At 43.0% G+C, this 21,316-nt stretch overlaps 1 protein-coding gene across 2 annotated transcripts in view; it reads left to right on the forward strand.

Moving 5' to 3' along the window:
• Window positions 1-21,316, forward strand: part of rspo2 (R-spondin 2) — a 59,137-nt gene that overhangs the window by 13,796 nt on the left and 24,025 nt on the right. For both annotated transcript variants that reach the window (XM_023410434.2, XM_023410433.2), the window contains exons 3-5: window positions 10,126-10,314; window positions 19,258-19,401; window positions 19,672-19,860. In XM_023410434.2, the coding sequence (XP_023266202.1) occupies window positions 10,126-10,314; window positions 19,258-19,401; window positions 19,672-19,860 (522 nt within the window). The remainder of the gene's footprint in view (window positions 1-10,125; window positions 10,315-19,257; window positions 19,402-19,671; window positions 19,861-21,316) is intronic.

Here is a 21,316-nt window from a genome sequence, read left to right on the forward strand (position 1 = left end):
CTGTAGTTTGATTGGTTACTGTCCTAAGACCTTTTTAGATTTATATGAGATATAACACAAAATAATCACAACAGTTTCATCCACCTGTGTTGATGAAATCATACATTTCCCTGCGGTTTATGAGATTTCTTGGAAGGAAAAACTTTAAAAAATCCCGAAAAAGTTTCAGCTGAATTTCATTGAGCACCATTTACACTGCCACCATAGTTCGTTTGCATGTCTTTCGTCTTTTTTAATTTATTGGCTTTATGTAATTGATGTGGGTGGTCTCTACATTTTGAGCCAGTACGAAAAAAATAACTAAGCCTAACTCTAATACAGTAAAAATACAGTTTCCTCTTTTTCTTCTGCAAGTATCTAAATCTTAAAAACCATAAGAGCCACAGCAAACAAGCAGCCCACATGAGTTACTGCTTGTCATTATAAAAACGTCTTCTTTCTCTAGATATTTGGACACCAGCTCCATCAGTTACATGTACAGTAGGTCTATTATATTTTGTCATGTTGGAGATTTCTCCAACAATATGAATTTCCTGACAAAAAAACAACAACAACAACAAAAAAACCTTACTGTATTTTGCAAACACCTCCTGGAGAGTTGAACTAATAATTTCCAAATGTGGCGTGCATCATCTTTGGACCCTCATGACTAAAAGCTATAAAGGGATTTATTATACTCCATATAGTTTTGCAGCTTAAGTCCAATGTGTTTTGGCACAAATTTACATAGAGAGCCATGATGTATCCAGTTCAATCTTCAGAAATCGTATGTACGTCATCTCATCATCTCACTTCCTTCGACAAAGATTTTCAACTTTTATATTAATCTGAAAAGTGCTCAGCTGATCTGTAGTTGCCATTTTAATGCTAAAATACAGATACAGATCATGTATTGAGTTGCTGAGAGATGATAAAAAATGATGGAAATTTACGCAGGTGTTTCACAAGAACGTCAAAATAATTATTTGAAAGAGTGAATAAAGATGGTTGAGAAGAAGAAGAAGAAGAAGAAGAAGAAGAAGACGACAAGTTGGCAAGAAACATAATCCACATGCTGGTCTTCTGTTGCCTGCCCAGAGACTGATAAAGCCCATCCTCGTGTGTGCTTCCATTCTTGAGTGTCATAAAGTCCTTTCTGCACCTGCGCTGACAAACGGGGCGTAGGGAGAATAAAGTGAGTATCGCCATCAAGAGAATCAAAGACAGATGCTGCGTGATGACCTGTGCCACTCAGCAGGACGTGCCAGGTTGAATTAAAAAAAAAAAAAGACAGATAGAAAGAAAAAAAAAAAAAAACGAAGATGAGAGAGAACATATGTCAGATTTAGTTTTATCGTATGTGCGTCTCACATAAAAGAAAATCCCACTCTTCATAGCTGGGCCATAAATACATAAAATACAACACCAAAAATAAAATGGAGCCTCACTCACAGCTATTTTTAAATGTGTCAAAACTCTTTTAGGATTTTTTCCCACCACTGGAACAACAGTTGAAGCGATTAGACGTTTGTAATGTTTTAGTGCATTGCTAAAATAATGTTGACACCGACTGTGAACAGATAGTTCGTTGTTTTCAAGGTCAGGCTGGACCGTAAAACATTTTATGGGACCGCAAGCCACAGTGAAGAGGCGATGCTATTACTTGGCCACCACATCAAGGTCATTGTCTCAGTTTTTTCCCCCTCTTACGTGACCGTAGGGCTTTTCCATGCTGGTCAGATGTCTGTTATGGTCAGGGGTTTTACGTGTCCATCAATGGGGGCAGAGAGTGTGAAAAGACTGCAGAGCATACCGTGAGTTTAGGTCGGCTAGGTCGCCTTTTTATTTCTAATTTTCCTCAAACAGGAATTACGAGGTCTCTTTCACATCAGGGAATCCAGATGTGGGATTTGACCCAGGACATGGGATTTAAGTTATAATCCATCATAAAGATATTAATAAGGAAGTGAACTAACCTGGGGTCCTTACATAGACTTGGAAAGAGTGCAGGGGCGAGAGCCATGATGCGTTCAGCTGGACAGATGGATGAAAGGTGCAGAGAGTCAGACTGACTACATATTCAGAAGAGAAAATGATCTGTACAGGTTAAGTTTTCTGGGAAATGTAGGAATAGTGGTCTCAATGATAGTTTCATTTACCTCCCAGAAAGACAACAAACGAGCGTCTAGCAACTCCACTGCTAACATTTTCTTTGTCGGATGGTAAATACGATCATCCGGTGAGTCAAAAGCGGTTTTCTCACCTGCATGAGTCTGTGGCTCAACCTTTTGAATCACACCAAAGTAAATTACCCCGAGCTCGTGTTTTATTGTGCACTAAAAAAAGTGTAGCTTTAAATTGGCCCCCATTTTCCAGTTGCCTGTTTGAACCGAGGTCTGCCTGTTTTACCCATTCAGTGCTTTCGAAACCACCGTCCTTTCAAGTGAGGGTTCAAATCTCCACGCTGCCCGCCTCGCCCGGTGGATCTGTGTCACAGGAACACACTCTGGCCGAGCTAATATGTCTGACAGCAAATGTGTTTGCTCAGTCTCATGCTGCAAAATCATTATAAGCAGCAGGACTGTCCTAAATTATAAACATGTGCTTACAGTATGATCTGTTAAAGTAAACTGGGGAAAAAAAAAAAAGTAGATCCTAAAACCTGACTATTTCCAGCTGGAAAAGAGTCGGAGGCAAGTCCAACATATTTTCTGCTAAATTGGAACAGAAATGTGCCTTCAGCGCACAGGCCCGATGTACCCCCCTCTTACCCCTTCTGTTTTTTCTCCACACTTTTTGAGCTAAGTGCGACTTCCAGATCCATGACAAATAAAGTCACGGGCCTGAGAAAGGTTTGATGTCATTTTCCATGTACCGCCTTTTAACGAGCTTGAACAATGTTGAGACGTTACAACAGCTGGTGAACTCTGCCTTTCACAGCCATGGAGTGTGAACCTGGGATGGTTAGGTTGGGTCGAACAGAGATCCAGAAAAAGCGGCTGCTGCTTCTTCTTAACGGTTCAGTCCGCCACCAGTCGGCCGCTGGCTGCACCGCTCCCCTGTCCCGTATCTGCCCTTTTCTCTCTCTCTCTCTCTCTCTCTCTCTCTCTCTCTCACGCTTTCTCTTTCTCCTCAAAAGTGGAGCAGCAGTAAGCTTATACCATCATTTAAGGGGAACAAGGGAGGTGGACAATAAACAATAATTGTCTCAGTGCCACGAGGAAAGCGTATAATTCTGTTGGTGACTGTGATGCTTTCCACATGAGAGCACAAATCTTCTTGACCTGCTGCTGCTATGCAGCTCCAGAACCTGAGGTTTGTCATCGCTGCCTCTTCACTGTATGACATTTATGGATAAGAATATATGTAGTGAATAAAGTGAATCCCTGTTTTTTTTTTTTGTCAAGTAACTTGATGATGCCAAACTTTCTCATGTGTGCGGTACTGTAAGAGCGTTTTTCCTAACAATGGACAGTGCGGCTGCTGGTTAGTTGCATTCAGTCTGTATTATTAGATTTACATACCAGGGGCCCTCGGAGAAATGGAGGAGAACTGCGAGAATAGAAACTGTTGTGTTATATTATATAATATAAGCTGTTGTCTTCAGTTTGCTGCGTTATGATTCTTCCTCGGGTCTGCTGCATTTCCAGATCGCCCCAGTAGTCTCACTACTATCCTGTGCTGTTATTTGAGCTGTTAAAATAATACGTGAGATAAACTTTACTCTAATCAAAACAACAACGTCACAAGCCTCAAAAGAAAAGATCATTAATCCTTATAAAAGTGGTGGTAGCAGGTCAGGGAGGTGATGATGGAGGGAGTTTCTTCTTAGAGAAAGTATCGTCTGTGCTCGCTGAAACAAACTCTGTGATTGAAGTGAGCAGCTGAGAGGTGAGAAAGAGCCGTGCAACCGCTTTAAAAAAAACTTTTTCACATATGCCAGACCACAAAAAATTCCACATCTGATAAAAATATATACATGAATATGAATGTTTTGGCATCACTTCTTCCCATTTTGTTCATAAAACATGAAACAGGAGGAAGTGCCACTAAAACTAAAGATTTGTTTTAACTTTTATTAAAAATCCAACACAGTTTGTGTTGTCCACTTCTTATATGTCGGCCATAATAAAGTTTGTTTGATATATTTCTTATACTATAATGTATTTTCTTTGTGTTATTTTTTTTTTTTTTAGAATGATAATAAAATAGTCACATTTAAAGACCTGAAAATGGTTGCACAGTATCAGTTTTCAGCAGCACTGGCTTTAAAATGTTTTTATTGAAGTCAGCCTGCAAGAGCCCAACCTCAGTGAAACCCTACGTAAGAATGTCTTCTTGTTCTCGATGTTAAGTTCGGGGCTCTAAAAGAAACACAAAAATTATGTGCAATCTGCCTTGTTAGGGTTTCGGGTTGCAGAGAGTTGGAATGGGTCAATGTGAATGATTTCATGGGTAACGGTAGGTGAATGGGAGGCAGGAAGTTAGCCGGCCGTGGGTGGAACCCCCTGTATATGTGGAGGGTTTTGGCAGCCCTGAGCGCAGTCTGTCACGCTTGCTTTGGACTCATAAAAACGTACCTGAGACAGAGTTTGGGTTTCTGCTGGATCTCCCCGCAGCCCCTAATTGCTCTTGAGCTGCGTTCAGAGCAAACCTCCCAGCAAGGGCTATACGGCTGCAGAAAGTGCTGCGCTCCAAACATGCTGTTACTCCTCATGTTCCAAGTGACTGATCGTTACACGTGAACAAAACTTCACCTGAACGGCTTTGATGCTTATCAGTGAATAACCGCAAGGCCATTTCACCATGTAATGTTGATTTCACGGCTTGAATTTATGATTTTTGGAACTGTCACATGCACTGGTTTTCAAAAATGATGATGATAAAAAAAAAAAAAAATGCGATCAAAGGAATAGTTTATAGACATATTGGGAAGAACACAATTTTGCTTTCTTGCTGAGAGTTAAATGAGTAGATGAGTAGTGGTGCCACTCTTACATCTGTACTGGGAGAAAAGGGAAACATCTGCCTGGCTCAGTCCAAAGCTAACAAAACCTCTCTAATTAACATGTGATATCTTTTTTTCTGCTAAGCTAAGCTAACTGACATATTTATGCAGGGTCATATGAATGGTATAAATCTTCTCATTTAATTCTTGGCAATACAAGCGAATGAGCAACTGTTGAAATATTCTTTTAAAACACAGGCCTTCGCATGAGGTACGTTTTCTACTGTACATACAAATGAACAAAGGGACTGAAATATATTTTCCTCTATTTGTTGAACAAGAATCATTCTCAGCCTGGGTGTCACAATATATTGTTGATGAGTGAGGAAGGATATGTGAAGCGTTATTTGTGTGGTCCCTTTACAAGAGCAGCAGCTCCATACAAGCCCTCTGCCTTTTACACATGACACACTGAGGCGCTTATTAAGCCTTTGTGTTAAAAAGTCCTTGTAGAGGCTTCTTCACTGATGTTCATATGGACTCGGGCTTTTGTAAATATAATACTTGAGGCTCAGAGGGATCTTAAGTTAGCTGTCAGAAGTGGGAACTGCGGATTTGTTTTGTTTCACGTAATATGTATTCTGTGGTTGAAACTGTAAACGACATTGGTTTATCGTGTGCAGGGAGTGGCACGTCGAATGACGTGTGCGCCGTTCTCCTGTCTTGAGAAACATGTATGGTGAACCTGATATCCATAATCTCACAATGCACTTTCTGTGCGGCTTTTCTATATGTCCGGGTCACTTCAGTTTCCATGTGATTGACAGAGGAAACACTAGAAGAGCTGAGGCATTATATGATTTGTGGGGGAAAGAAGAGGCTGTAGAGGGCAGTCGAGCATGTGTCAAAACACAGTTAGCATTCGGATAGACGGGGTTTTAAAAGTATCCGCCGGTTGAGAACAGGAGAAAGATATAATATTCAAAACAAAAACCACATCTAGAGCTGAGAACACAGCCCCCAGCACACTAAAATTACAGCTTCATGTTCCTGCCATATTAGGTTAATCTGCAGTGATCTATAGAGACTTCAGATTGTCATACACTAAGCCCGTTTCCCTTTGATTTTCTCCTCTTTGGTGCCACTTGAAATCACGGCTGCTACATGCATTATAAACTGCTTTCAATTTCCATGAAAATAAAGCATGCTGAGGTAAAAATTATTTCACTTACAAGTACTTTTTTTTTTTCTTTTTTTTTTTACAATGTCAGTTCTCATGTTGTAAAGGAGCTGCTCTTTTATTTCGTCTAGTCTCAAAAATCAGATTCATATGAATGAGTGTTTTCTGTAAGAACGGCTGAAACCTCCTGGCAGTCGACAGATTGATGTAAAGTGCGTGAGACATTATGCCGGTAGTGTTGGACGTGAGTTGGACAGCGCTGCTCCAGACACTGTGAATTGTGGCCTCCTTCCTGACATACCTGTGGCCTGAAACCTCCAAACCTTTCCACAGACGCACACACACACACACTCACACTTATCTCCTTAGATCAGGCTTTCTCTCCACCATGCACAGCCGTCCCCTTCTTTTCCCCCAGTTGTCTGCTGATTCCAGGATGTGGGATCTGCTGCGTTCAAACGGCGTGTGATTATGTTCTCCTCAATCAGTGCGCATTGCGAGATTAGCAACCGGCAAAACAAATGTTTAACAACAACAGAGTTGAGTGCCATCTTTGAGCCAGACTCATGAAGAGGCTTTTCAGCGACTGTAATTTCTCTGCTGATTGACCGGCCAGTGATCTAAGATGACCACAATTCCCAGATTTTATTTTTCTATTATTGTTTGGATAGTATTGTTAGCACACTGTTAATAGTTATGTCGAGGCTGCCCCGCTCGAAATGAGCTGGAGATATAAGCTTCCCAGCCTCTCGGCTCTTTACTTTTGCCAAGTTGGCTTTCCTCTTCTGTCAGTGTTGTGTTCAAGTTTGGCGAGGGCAGAGGGAGTAAATATGACCAAATTAATGTGAATGTCAGTTTGCTGTAAACACATCCAGACAGTATATTCTACAGAAACATATGGTTAAGTATTGAGGTTTGGTCTGAGTTTAGTTTTACTGAATGGAAGGACTGACAGAATGCAATTTGAGATATATTAGAGAAAATTTAAATGTTTGTGGTGTTACCTGACGGGAAAAGAAACACCTTTTTTCTACACTTTAAAAAAAGAAAAAAAGGCATTTATTATGTTTTTTGTGTGTTTTAACATTTTATACATGTTAAAATAAAAAAATATGAAAGATTTTAGAAATTTCTGTATGGGACATGATTTAAAAACTGTATCAGAAAGTCAAAACAGCACCTGTGTCTGCCGAGTCGAGCCAAACGACTCAGAAAATGCTGTTTGGAATTGAGAGACAACCTGCATTGTCACAACTGAATGAAGAAATAATATTTTACACGCTGGATTGACAGTTGAACATATCACAGTTTTCCATGTGAGAATTAGAAGAGCCAGAACTAGTCATAATTTGGAGGTTTTCATTCCTCCTTCATGTCGTACCGAGCGAGTGTCGACTGGAGATGAACTATCACCAGTGTGTGTGATGAATAGGCTCGCCGTGCACGTCCCGGCGCTGCTGTGATCAATGGGGTGTCACTGTAAAAACCTCATCCCTAAAGACCATCGGAGACACATTTTGATTAGCACTTAATCTTACTTCCATCCACCCCAGCTTCAGGAGAATGAGCGCAGTTTGGCAGAGCCGGCGCACCTCTCTGAAGACTGTCTCCCAGCGCTCCAGCAAAAAGAAATGAAAAAAGATGAGTCCAAGGCAGCCACTGACATCTGCTGACTGATTTTCACATGATTACAAACTGATGCTTGCACTGGGCCCACTTAGCGCTCACTTTCGTCTGGGTGAATCTGTTCAGAGAAATCTAATATGCGGATCCACGGCCAGTAATGCCGGCATGCTCTGCTCTGTCTCTCAGGGTTTGTCCAGTTTGCTGCACAGTGTTTTATTAAGCGTTGTGGTAGGTCGCTCAGTTTGAGCGGTGCTCTTACCCGTTCCCTGCTTGTGATATTTAAGACTTGGCTAAGATCAATTGAAGTGTTACTCTCATTTGGAGAGATTGGATTCGCCCAAGGACATTTTCCTGTAAACGGGACGCTAAGGAGTTTACACTGAAAGTCACTTATTGTGGAATGGACCGTCTCTTTACTGGGTCCTTTGTCTTCCGCAGGCAACTCGAGCTGAGGCCACAGCCACTGCGGTTTTTGGGGGCTTTCATCGGCTGTCTCAACACAATCGTTCCGCAGGCCAGCTCTGACCAGAATTAATGCAATATTCACATTCATAACCAATCAGCATACGAACGCCGAAAGGGGAACCAGAGTTTGCATGAATGACAAATTGTTGAATTGGACACATTTACTATGAATTACAGAATATCCTGCTGATATATCTATTATGGTTGTTTTGGTTTTATCCTTGTACTCGGCTTGTTTTCTACCGGTCAGCCCTCCCACAGTCGACTCCATCGTCTCAAGTTCACTCTGTTCTTGTCATCGGGTGAAGTCGGGGTCGTCCACACATGAGTGATGGTCGACAAGAGTTCTGCTCTTCTGTTTGCTCGCACAGAATAAACAGCCTTCTGAACCGCCATGCTAGATGCACTTTCCAATGCGTAGCAAAAACTAACAGCGCCACTGACCTACATTTAAAATTGCTACATTCTCTCAGGTCCAGTTTGAGCTACGCTCCCTGTAGCATAACGCTAACCCGCACCACAGTTGGGTCTGCACCGCCATCGTGCACCAGGTAGAAAATTTGAGATACAAAAGGAGCCTTGCGAGAACTGTCAGTGAATGATGTGATTAAATTAAACACAAAAGAAGGGGCTGGTATTAATCCTCAAGAGAAAAAGATGGGTATGAATCCAATGATCAGTAAGGTTGGTTGCATTAAAACTTTTTCTCTTGGTGATGACCATCATGGATCTTGTCTGTGTGTGTCAATGACGACATTGACACACACAGACAAGATCAGTGTTGAAACTGACTGAATGTGGAGCAATGCCCAAGATACCAATGCAAATAGGTTTACCAACTACGAAAACAAAGGCTCACATAGTACAAAGCATTTTTTTGACAGATTCCTGGTTAATTTGGAGGCCAGGTGGCAAGTGTACTGTAGTTATTAGATCTGAATCTGCATGTACGCATAAATCATCCCCACATTTTCCATGATTTAGAGATCTCCGCCCGATCACACATTTTTTCCCAGTGTGATATTACAAGTGCTGATTCTGTAACATCACACTGAAATACCCTGGTTTTTAAATAAGCAAACATTTATTTAAAGTAAAAGTTCTTCTGTTTTGGTAAAAATGAAAATGGCAACAGGTATTTCCACAATAGCCTGAACACAGTCTGACATTTTTACAACTAAAATTCTGGATGTCACAGCTACCTCCTCAACAACAGTTTAAAAGCTCATAATAACATTTGGCCGCCGCCCAAAATAAATAATAAAATATAACGAGTTCAGCGGTCCAAACACGATCTAATTTGTCCCTGACTGAAATGAACCTTAAAATATGTTCACGTTGTAGAGAATATGATTACTTTCCTCATACATTATATGTTTTTTAACGCACCTGCTGTTAATCAGAATGTTGATTTTTATAGACAAAGATATAGATATAGCTGCGATCTGTGCAACACTTGTAGTAATAGGGCAAATTGTTGTTTTGTTAAAACTCAATTTTAAGGCTTTGAAGTTCGTACAGCAGGTCGTCTGGACCAGGCTTGGGGCAAAAGTGTGTGAAGCGACCACATTCAAACCGGTGTCAAGCCTGTTGTCATAGAGACGGGTAATCATTCAAGTGGAGATAACTGTACTTTTTTTTACAACCTTTCCTCAATGGCATTCATGATGTTGCACTCGTTGTTAAATATGAAAGCGGTGAAAAAAGAGGGCTTGAGAGATGTTCAACCTCTTCCTGCTTTCTCACCTCCACACACCCGGTCAATCAGTGCATCAAGTGGGTAACTGCTGGATTGTTGATGTCAGAAAAGTATGTGCGGAGGAGTTGCAGATACTGTTTGAATCATACTGACACCATTATGCAATGTCAATTTAATTCCATCTTATTAATCACCTCTTCCATTTCCTCCTCTGTGTTTGTCCTGCAGCTAGCTATGGAGCGTACCCCATCTGTAAAGGCTGCTCGGTGTGCTCCAGGGACAACGGCTGTGTAAACTGCCAGCCCAAACTCTTCCTGTTCCTGCGGAGGGAGAGGATGAGGCAGTACGGGGAGTGTCTTCACGACTGTCCAGCCGGATACTACGGCATGCGCAGCCCCGAACTCAACATGTGCTCCAGTGAGTCCTCCCGAGTCTCTTTCGCCCGGCCTCCCTCACACTGCACCTCTACCCCTCAGTCTCCCGCACCTCCCCGACTTTCCCCCCTCCTTTCCCCAACACTCCCACCACCCCATCTTCCCCAGACGCACATATACACACTCCCTCAACTTCCCCTCTCCCACTACGAATGATTTATCGTCAATTATCCAGAGAAAACACACATACCTCGCAATTTGAACGGCTCATCTGTTCATACAGGTGGATGCAGGCAGTGAAGTCTCGTCTTAGCAGTGTCTCCCTAAGGATTTTTCCAGTCAACTAGGATGAGCGCTGTTTCTCATTATTCTTTAACACTCCCTTTACACCTGCATTACCTAACATCCTATAGTCAGGAGGATGTTTCAAGGCATGGACTCCAGGTGCCAATGCAACCAACATGTGCTGAAGATACACTGAACATACTCCAGAGGCGTCGTCACATTAAGAGCAACACATAAAAACCAGTCCTTTTGGCCTTGATGCTCAATATTATATTAAACTACAGAGGTGATTATATATTAGCATTAGGGCATGAAATTAGCTTCTGTTGTCGACTGTCTGCAGGGGCTTGTGGATTGAGACTCTCACCAGACAGTGTAATTTCTTGGCAGTACTTTTTGGCTTTCAACAGAAAGCCAGTCACAAACGTGCGTCCAGATCCTCCACCATCAACTGTACATTGATCAGAGTTAGATAAGAGAAAACAAAGCATTAATCCTAAGGATTAGTAGTGTGTTTATGATTGAATTCTAATTGTATTTATTGTTACAGTGGTAAAACCATTTTAGATATTTTGCTAATAGTCGTCTTGTTGTTCCACATATTACACTTGTGGACTGCAGTAGGTAGTAAATGTTTTTTTTCTTCTTTTTTTTTCATTATCCCTTTCCGTAGAAAACATTGTTTTGGTTTCGTAAACTGAAACAGACTACGCCTTCAGTCTGAATTATGTTTTACTATTTAAAAAAAAAAAATTAACTGCAAACAGTAACATTTAGAAATTGAAATGTTCCTAAGAGTCTTGTTAAGGAATAACTTTAACATCCAATTAATGAAATTTCTCCCTCTCCTCCCCATGTAGCACCCCGGTCTCATATCATAACCTTATTTTAACATGGAATATGTTCTGATAAATACAGGGAGAGAGAGAGAGAGAGTTATAGGTTTACACTCAGCCTGAGGTGTTGGCTGAGTGTTTCATATGAAAACAGAGAGGAACTTGAACCCATTTGGTTCCCTGAGCCAAACTTCTGACACATGCACTAAAATGAAGCCCCAGAGGAGGGTGTCCAGACCTTAGGCCTGATAATATGAACATGTAGCGCAGGAAGAAAGATTAAAAACAAACAAAAAAAAAAACATTCTGCTTACCCAATCACTGCCGACCTTCATGCAAATACATCCGCTGACTCCATTTGATTATGAAAATGAAAAGCATGGTAAAGCTGCTCCGGCCAGTTTTGGATGTTGGACTGAAACGTCACCCAGACATCTGGTAAAGTGGTGTCAGAGCATGTTCATGTTCAAGCTTCATCAGTGTGGGAAAGTAATGTGTTCATTAGTAACATGTTGCAGTGATGACTTTTTTCCATTTGGAATTCAGTTCAGTAATTACGTAACAGTTAATGATTCCTCTAATGCTCAGGACTCGGCTTGAAGGGTTTGAATAATTTAATATAATTTTCCTCCCTGTGCGTTCAGTTAACACGCTGGTCTGTCACATATTAGCTTGGTGCAGGTGTGAGGATGTAGTTATCCATATAGCAAAATAAGATTGAAGCAACATTAAAATGTTGTCAGACAGAAGTATGAATCTGCATTGATGCTTGACATTGACACCTAATTGTTCGTTATGATGGATGTTGAATAAAACATTGGGTTTTCAACCATAATTGATACTGAATCAATGTTGATTCAGCCTTCATCTAGAAGGCAGTCTACATCTAAATTTTTGATTCAAGATTGAAACAATGTTAAAATATTCAATTCTGTTCTTTCATAATAACAATACTAAGGCCAGACCTTTGCAAGAAGTCTGCTAACTTCAGAGTTTAGTCTTATTTAAATTTTTTCAAGTAACATTCAAGTAACTTTGTCAACACTGTTCTTCATTCAAAGGTGGACAAATATATGAGACAGTTAAAAGAATCTGAATCTAACATTGTCGGAATTTGATTTGAGTCAGTCGATGACATTTGCTGTGATGGGATGTTGCTCTCTGTTAAAGCATCTCTGTCATCACAGACATTGTGCAGGAAGTTCTTTTCACCTGCAGTTTTAACCAGTAGAAGTCTTGTTTAGCTGGTATTGATTGGATACCACCAAACAAAACACTCCCATATATGTAAGTCCGAAAGGCCCCACAGTCATTTCACCCTATTTTCGTAACTCAGAGAAAATTGGAGGAGAAAGACATCTTGTTCTCTGGTGGAAAGGATTTTTTTTTTTTTTTACTTTAACCCTGCTATCCTAACCACCACTATATCCCCATGCTGGGTGAATCTTGACTTAAACTGATCCTGATGTGTGGCAAGTTAATCTGAATCCTTCTCCCAAACTGCTCATAGAGCAACATCTTGTATTGTCACGTAGCATCAGATCTCAGAGCGAGACCTACTTTGATGTGATCACTGCTTCAGTCATGGCTCTCTAATCCACTTCCCTATTTGACCCTCACTCTCAGCTGCGCTCCGCATGTCATTTTCACTAAACAGTTCATGTCCAACTTCCATAAAGGGATATTTTATTGGGTTGGAAGCTAATTGTCAGGTCGGCGAATATTTGTGAGTTGACACGGGCAACTGGTACACAAGGTCTCAAAGGCACAGTGGGCAGATAGCGGTGAGGGGTTCTCCACCGACGCGAGTCGGAGCTGCCGTGTGCTCCTGGTTTCCAAAGAGGCCTGGAACGTGGCATTACGTCTATGTTATCATGAGCTTTTTAAACACAGGCTCTGAAATCACTCGGGGAGCAGCTGCTTATTATTACACCAGAGTTTGTCTGTGTGATCTTATCTCATTCAAGAATTTTTCATGGACTGCCTGGGTAAAGGAAAACATGGGCTAGACAAGCAAAAGGCTTATACACTCAGGCACTCGCTGGCTGGAGCCTCACTTTCAGTTTTTGTGAAGGGGCTCCTGAGGATTCACGGGCATGTGACAGAGAGAGCTATGGGTGGACGCACTTTTATACAACGTGCACTGATAATGTGATGCAATTTGACGCAAGGAAAAGTCACCAGACAACTATAGATTGAGCAATGAGGACTTTAAGACCAGTGCAATACTGCTAAATACCAACTGAAATAATCAGTTTGTGAGATATGCTCATATGTATTATAATATGCATATGAGCATAGAAATATATTCTTATCTGTATAGAATAAATTATTTTTAATGGTGGGAAAAACATTACATTAAAATAAAAATCTTCACTATTCCTTTCCAGCATGTGTGAGTTGCAGGCTATCCCAGCATGCATTGGGTGAACAGAAGGGAAAAACTCTTGCCAGTTGTTGATCTGAAATGTCACAGACTGTAAATTAGGTATCAACTTCCTGCTCATAAATACTGGGAATTTATAACTTCTAAGACCAGAAGCAGCCCAGTGCACCCTAACTCAGCATCCTAATCTATCGGCCTTACCATACATAACCTACTCATTTCTCAGAAGTATTTAAGAAACCGTGCCTCACATGATGACGGTTAAATTTAAGGCTCACTGTTCTGGGGTGGGGGGTTTCCCTTTCACTGCAGAGAAAATAACACCATAATTAGAGCCAAAAACAATGGGAACTATACTTTCCGCAACATAACTGGAAGCCCATTTACAGCTACACTTCAGCTGGATTTCAACGAGGCCCGAGATGTGGGAGCCGCAGCACCATTATTGAGATGTTGCCGGTTTGTTAGCAATGCCTCTTTAATTTTTATTTTTTTGTTGCATAATACCTTTTTCTATACGTCCGTGTATTATGTTCCTTGGGCTGTGCTTGGCAACGACTCCTTTCAGCAGCTAATGGATGGGTCGATGTGAGCCAGAAACCAAATGCAGCGACTCCACTGTTATCCGCAGAGTTTCTTATCAGCCGCCCAGAAGAAGTCCCACACCAGTGTCTGTGGGTGTCAACCCGCCGCTCCACGGGGAAAGACTTGTAGCGGCAGTCACACAGTGTACTCCGTTATGTACGGCCAAATCTGTCTGAATGCGGTGCAGTCATGCTCTCGCCTCAGTCACATTTCATAATACCTCGGTTTTAACATACGTTCCCAAGCCAAAGCGTATTCAGTCATTCTGTATCGCAGGCGAGCTCTCTGGCTGAAAGAGTTATGAGCTGAAAGGCGACTATCAGAGCTGTCTTTTATAAGAGAGAGAGAGAGAGTGTTGAGAGGGTCAGCACGAGAGCAGGGCTACATTCAAAACTTCCTCCCTCGGGGTGTATTACGGACCCCCCACTGCTACACACACATACATATACTTAAGCCACCAACCCTGTTGCCTTACCCCACTGCAGTGGCTTTTAAAAAACACTTAGAAACCCCAGCTGTGTTCGCTGCCAACCAACAACCACCCAGATCAAGGCCTGAGATTGCCAATATCCTGGAAGCACAGTTTAAATATCACAGCTTCATTCAGTGCCAGCGTAATGTGCCACTAGAGACTCTTCTGTCTGAGGTAATTTAAAAAAAATTAATTTAATTTTTTTTACTGCATTTCGCAGACCGAGGGAAATCTGTTACCAAATCCCATTGTAGTCCTTCGAACTGCTTTGTCACATCAAATTAAGGCTTGAAGTAGAAGCTGCTTGGGTGTATCTTTTCCAGGATCGTTTCAGTTTTAAAGCACATCATGGGATATGTCATGTTGGAGGTGGATAAGAGCCGTGCATCATGGGCCTCGGCCAAATTCGTACCGAGGCTGTGTAAAATAACGAACGAGTTTTTCAACCTTTCGTTGGCAGCGCCGGCGGCCCTCTCTCTCTCTCCACGTCGCTCATTCAACTTCTCTCTTTTCTTGCTCTAATTCTGAGCTTGTGGGTATTTCCATTGCACAGTCTAACCAACAAAAAAGACCAGTTGCTTTTGGCCTTTGAGTTCCACCAAGGGACATTTAATCATCACAGCTTTAGTAACCGCACTTTCAGATTTGCCAGACAATACAATGGACCCACCAAACCAAGCCCTGCTCCCAGGACATTACAGCCAGACGCAGAGTTGAAGCGGGTTTTTTCTCAAAACAGTGCATAATTGTGCATGCTATAGTGCGAGTGGAGGAGCTGTCTTGCGCTTGACCACTGTCTGATGCTTGCCTGATCTGTCTGTGTGTATGCCGGAGCTGGCCGAGCAGATACCAGAGCAGATCCCCTGTATATCACCGACTGTGTTCCTTGGAGTGAAGAAGCTAGGACGACGGCTGACACATCTGTCATCCCCGATCTCTCTCTGGAAGATGCTGATTGACAGGAACACCACCTCTGCTTCACCGAGCCCGACACCGAGCGTGCGGTGGAGCACCCATGTGGAAAAAAAAAACAAAAAAAACAGCCTGAAGAGAGTTGGGGGAGAACATGGCAGCTCCGGCCTTTACCATGAACTCTTGCCATCCGTAGCTCCACAAGACATGGCTGGGTGGCAGCGAGCAAGCCAGAGCTTCCATGTCAGCCAAACCCAGGGCCTAGAGAGTAGGTCAGAGCTGTTCGACTCAGCTTGGAGGCGAAGGCTGGAAAAATAGGGCTTGTTTTCCCCCTTCACACTGCCAGGCCTTTTACGACATGGACACCCTTGCTGCGCAACATCGGGTCTGGTTAGCTTTCTGAAGGAGGCTGAGGCTCTCGGTACACTGATGAGCAGCAGCCTCACAACCCACCTCCAGCTCGGCTAACGTAAGGGACCCCGCCTGGAACATGAGAGGTTCATTAATCTTCACAAAATGATTTAGCACCCCTTTCTCTACAAAGTGAATATTCACGTAAGGAAATGGAGAGGTGGTGCTGTCAGTCCGCGGAGGTACAGCAGTTGACTGAAGCTGACACGACGCTTTGAGTGTCCGTGATAAAAATCTATCTGCTTCTCCATCCAGACCACAGCTGAAGCATCGGCTCCTGCCAAGCATGCGCCATTAGATCATAAGTGACTCATCTCTCAACTTCAAATGCACTTGACATGCAAACCACATAGTATAAAATCAAACAAACAAAGAAAAAAAAGAAAGAAGAGAAAAACAGAAACGGTAACAGTGATAATGGTAACGATGGAACTGCTGCAGCGGTGACGACGTCTCTTTCTCTCGCGCAGCCTCTGACAGCTGAAGCATGAGGCTTTTTTCCTCCTGCGTTCATCATGTAACTCGCAGCCAGAACCAGGCCGGGAGATAATGATGATAATACGTTTAAGTCCCAGGAACAGTGGGCCTTCAGTGGGATCTGATGACCTCATTATTTCTCATTAGTCTCCCTCAGGCACCTAGATGAAGACTTTAAAGGTGGTCCAGAGGTTAATCCTGCAGGGAGAATGAACCCTGCTCCCCTGTATCTGTTTCTGGAGCTGCCGGACGAGCTGCCTCGCTGCCGACCAGTCCAGTTTCCAGTGTGGGAGCTGATAGCCCTCGCCGTCCCAGATAGCCTTTTGCCTGATAACCGGACAGAGGGAATAAATGTCTGTCATAGTGATCCCTTCCTACCCACCTCGTTCTCTGATGACCTCTGACCCTTAAGCTCTGCCTCCCTCTGCATTCTAAATCCCGTGGAGCCGCATTGATGTGTCATCCACCTCATCCATCACACATGGCGACATTATTACTTATCTTCTATTTAGAAAACAAGATTTCCCAGCATTTGAGCCATTGTCTGACTTCATCTGAAACTGTAACCAAGAGTGATGTTTAAATCAAAAACCCTGTTATGTGCTACTGCGGCTGCAAGGATACAGTGTTTCACACATCTGTGTTGCTCGTATTTACTGTCAATAACTGTGGATTGCACAACAACCCCAGTGTTTCAGAGTACTGCCAGATGTTCTTCCCCCCCCCCCCCGTTACGCTTTTATTTTTTTGTTTGGGAGCTAAAAGTCTCTCAGGTGATGACAGGCCTGGGAAGTGTGAGGGGTAAAAGACAGCTTTGTGCTTTTCAATTAGCTTGGTGATTTATTAGCCTGCTGCCTGTATTGGGCTTGTCTTATATCAAACACAAGCCTGACTGATTCCACCCAGAAAGAAGTGAACGAGAGGCAGAAAAAAAAATGACAGCAAAATATATTTATACCTCCCTCACGCATTCCACACCAAAATCTCTACAGCGCTGCATAGCTCCAGAGATCCAAGACATATGTCGAGATATAAGATAAAAATGGAGCAAGAGAAAAACTTAGTTAAGCTAAATAATATCAGGTGATTGAATTAATTACATAAAAATGACGTGAGAACACAGGAAATTGCTAAAGAGATTAATGATTTATAGTCAGAATTATATTTACAGAATGTGGAGTGCAGCTTTATTGCAGAGTGGGTCTATCTCCAGCCATATCTGATTGGTATGTGTGTGTTTGTGCATATATGTGTGTGTGTGTCCATGGTTTGTTTAGACTGGTCGGGAAAGCGTGAGACCAGAGTGAGTGGGCAGAGGCCATACTTTAGGGTTCAAAGTAAAGCGGGGAGGGACCCCCTCGTTTTGCAGGAATGTCGAGGAGGAGGCCTGATGGTTAGCTGGAGATGGTGTAATTAAGGGGTGTGATTGTGAGAACCTTCCCTTCCTCGGGCCTTGCAAGGGTCACAGATAAAAGAGCAGCCCTCAGCCCTCCGTCGCTCTCACATGTGGAAAATCACAGCGACGCAGGTCTACGCGTCGGGAAACAAACGCGTGCACTGACGTGCGGTTGCGTCCTCGTGCGAGATGCAACCAGAGGGGCAGACGACACTCTACCTGAAGACCCATGCAAGGGCAAGGAGGTTATAGGTTGTGGTTCCCTAACACTGGAAGCCTATTGGCCAACAGGGCCACATAGAGCTTCTGAGGAGTTTCATAAATTAGACAGCGCTGGGAGGCTCCTTCTAATCATGTGGGCCTGTGTGTCGCCGTGTTGGTGTGGTTGTTGTAATTTGGCCCTGCCTGACTTGCTATTTGCAGAGTAAGAGCTTGATGACACATTGCTAGGCCTTTCTTAGAGAGCGCGGCGCTTGTGTATCATGCGCAGCGGCAGGGTGTGGCGTGGGAGGATAAGTGCGCTCTTGTGTTTGCTGACTAAACGCATCAGCATTTGTTTGGCAAAGCTGCGCAAAGTGTTATTGCCCCCCCCACCCTGAGCCTGCCCTCTTCCTAACCCACCTTCCCCCTTTTATATCATAGCCAGACGTTAAAGGATCCACACAGCTGGCCAGCTTTGTGATCATTAAACCATCATTCATTCTTTAATGACAACCCGACTTCCCAATAATCCTCAGTTATGGAACGGCTGAGGATCGGACCAGTGTGGAGTGATAAGACAGCATATTAAGGACAGTGTTTAGCTCTAATGGGATGTATTCTTCCTGTTGCAGCACGCCATTAGTTGAAAACATGTGAGCTGTAGTGTGTTTGGATCCAGACTGTTGCATGTCAGTGCAAACTGTTGAAAGAGGTCAGTGTGACATAATTCCTCACCGTCTCTGCTGTTGTGTTTTCACACTGTTTTCTCACTCTGAACAAGAACAGGAAGATGAAAAAAAAAAAAAAATCTGTCAGGCAAAACAAGTTTTCTGAAACACACTTGAGCCCCGGAGAGAAATGATCCGCAGGGCATCGCTGGCTTTTCTTTTTCTTTTCTTTTTTTTTCAGGAGAATCTAATCCTCTGAAGAACCCTGTCCCCAAACCCCTTAGCTCTCGATCAACTCCAGATGAGAGGGCTGCTCAGACCCTGATGTCTCTCCTCTTTCTCTCCTTCTTCCTCCAGGATGCAGGATAGAGAACTGCGAGTCCTGCTTCAGTAAAGACTTCTGCACCAAGTGCAAGTTGGGCTTTTACCTACACAAAGGGCGCTGCTTTGACAAGTGCCCCGAGGGCTTTGCTCCGCTGGAGGAAACTATGGAGTGTGGAGGTACGTGAAGCAACACAGATATGTACAAAACATGAAAAGATCCGGTTTCAAAAGAATAAACAAACTCTCCTTACCTGTACACAGTATTCCATAACTTCTCAGTTGGTCTGCTTATTTAAGACCTAAAAACAAGCAGTTCAACTCGGACCACACACATAGAGGTTATAGTATCCACAGTAAAGCTTCTTCACCCTGTATTAAAGCTTGACCTGTAGGTCTTTGAGTTGCCCTCTGCTGTGGTTTCATCACTGTTCCTGTGTGTCTCTGCAGAGGGCTGCGAGGTGGGCCAATGGAGCGAATGGGGAGCCTGCACCAGGAGAAACAAAACCTGTGGCTATAAGTGGGGTCTGGAGACCCGGACGCGGCACATTGTTAAGAAACCACCCAAGGACACGATACCCTGTCCCACCATTGCTGAGTCCAGGATGTGCAAAATGGCCATGAGGCACTGCAGGAGAGGTAAGGATGTTAAAACTGCCATATGTTCGTGTGTGAGAGAGATATTCTGTCAGTCCGTCCCGACTCCATCCACGTTCACTCCCATCCAAGTTTACTCTAGTCTGGTGAATATTAAAGAAAACAGCCCACTCATCCCATAGGAGTACTCCTTCCCCCTCTCTCTCAGTTTCACCTGTCTCATGTAACCCCTGTACCTAGCACTCAGCCTTGTTCTTTCCCCGTCTGTGTTTTTGAGGTGCACACACTGGCATTTCCGTGCATGAAATATCAGTATTTTTCCATGACGGCCTTGTTTCAGCCAGAGGTATATATACCCCCACCCCCCCACCCCTCCAATCTCTCTTACTCTCCTCAGTGGAATTCTTCAAAGTAAGAACTGCAGGTTTCCTCAATGGCCGTCTCTGTTTTCTCCCATCAGCTTTGAGAGATATTTGCGGTGCACGCAGCATGTACGTCGGGCCATTAAATGAGAAGTCAAATCTGGAATTTCTCCATCTGTGAATACAGCTAAGGGAAATATTTTTTTTTTCAGAAAGTAAACCATTTCTCTCAGATGGTCCAAACACACCATTTGGGGTGATGGCCTCAGTTAGCAGAGCTTTTAAAATAAATGTCTTTCCCCTTAATGTCCTTTTACATCTCTCATAAACTTTGGATTAGGATAGGCCAAGTGTAAATATTTAATTCACCAAATAAGGAAGCAATTACAGTGGCAGATATCATTCAGTCTGTCAAAAAAAGAAAAATGTTGTTTAACAGAAAAAGGAAAATATTGTAACCTCGAGGATTTCTCTCCATCTTTGGCCTGGAGTGTTGAATGGGAGGATCATTTAGTGAAGTGGTGAAAGAGTAAATAAACTTGAAATAAACCCTGATAGTTTCTCATATTTCAGCACTACCAAGGCAGCCCATGCTCTCTGGGTTGGAAACTGTGATTCCATGGCACATTTAGTTCCTACATCCCTGTCCCGTTTGTCGGGGGAAACTCTCCCCAACCCCCACGCACCACTTCATGACTTTACCGTGACTGCTTGACCTTTTCCAAGAAACTTTACAACCTTCTTTAATTAAAATTTGGCATTGTTGCACATGGTTACTGCCGTCCATTATCACAAGCATGAAGTCACTGGGAAGTTGTTGTTGTGAAGAAGAAAATTGAGTGCAAAGCAGAACCATTTGTCTTCAGTCCTTTAGAAACTGACAGCAGACTCCCCATGTCCATCTTACTTAAAGCTACTGTTCCCTGGCGTTGTGGTCATTGTAAACCTCTCAGTACAGTTCCTTATCGAATGACTGAGTTACGTCTCTGTGGAGGATCAGTGGCCTCAGTCGTGTGATTAAAAGCTGCGTGTAAAAGTGTCACCGTGCGTGCATCTCTGTAAGGCTCGTGAAATGCTGCAGTGGTCTGTTTAATAAAGGTAAATTTCAGACTTAGGCATGTGTTGTTAAACACCCC

This window comes from Seriola lalandi, unplaced genomic scaffold (assembly GCF_002814215.2).
Source record: "Seriola lalandi dorsalis isolate HSWRI2012SDOR001 ecotype SW California unplaced genomic scaffold, Sedor1 jcf7180002054425, whole genome shotgun sequence".
Classification (NCBI taxonomy): Eukaryota; Metazoa; Chordata; class Actinopteri; order Carangiformes; family Carangidae; genus Seriola; species Seriola lalandi.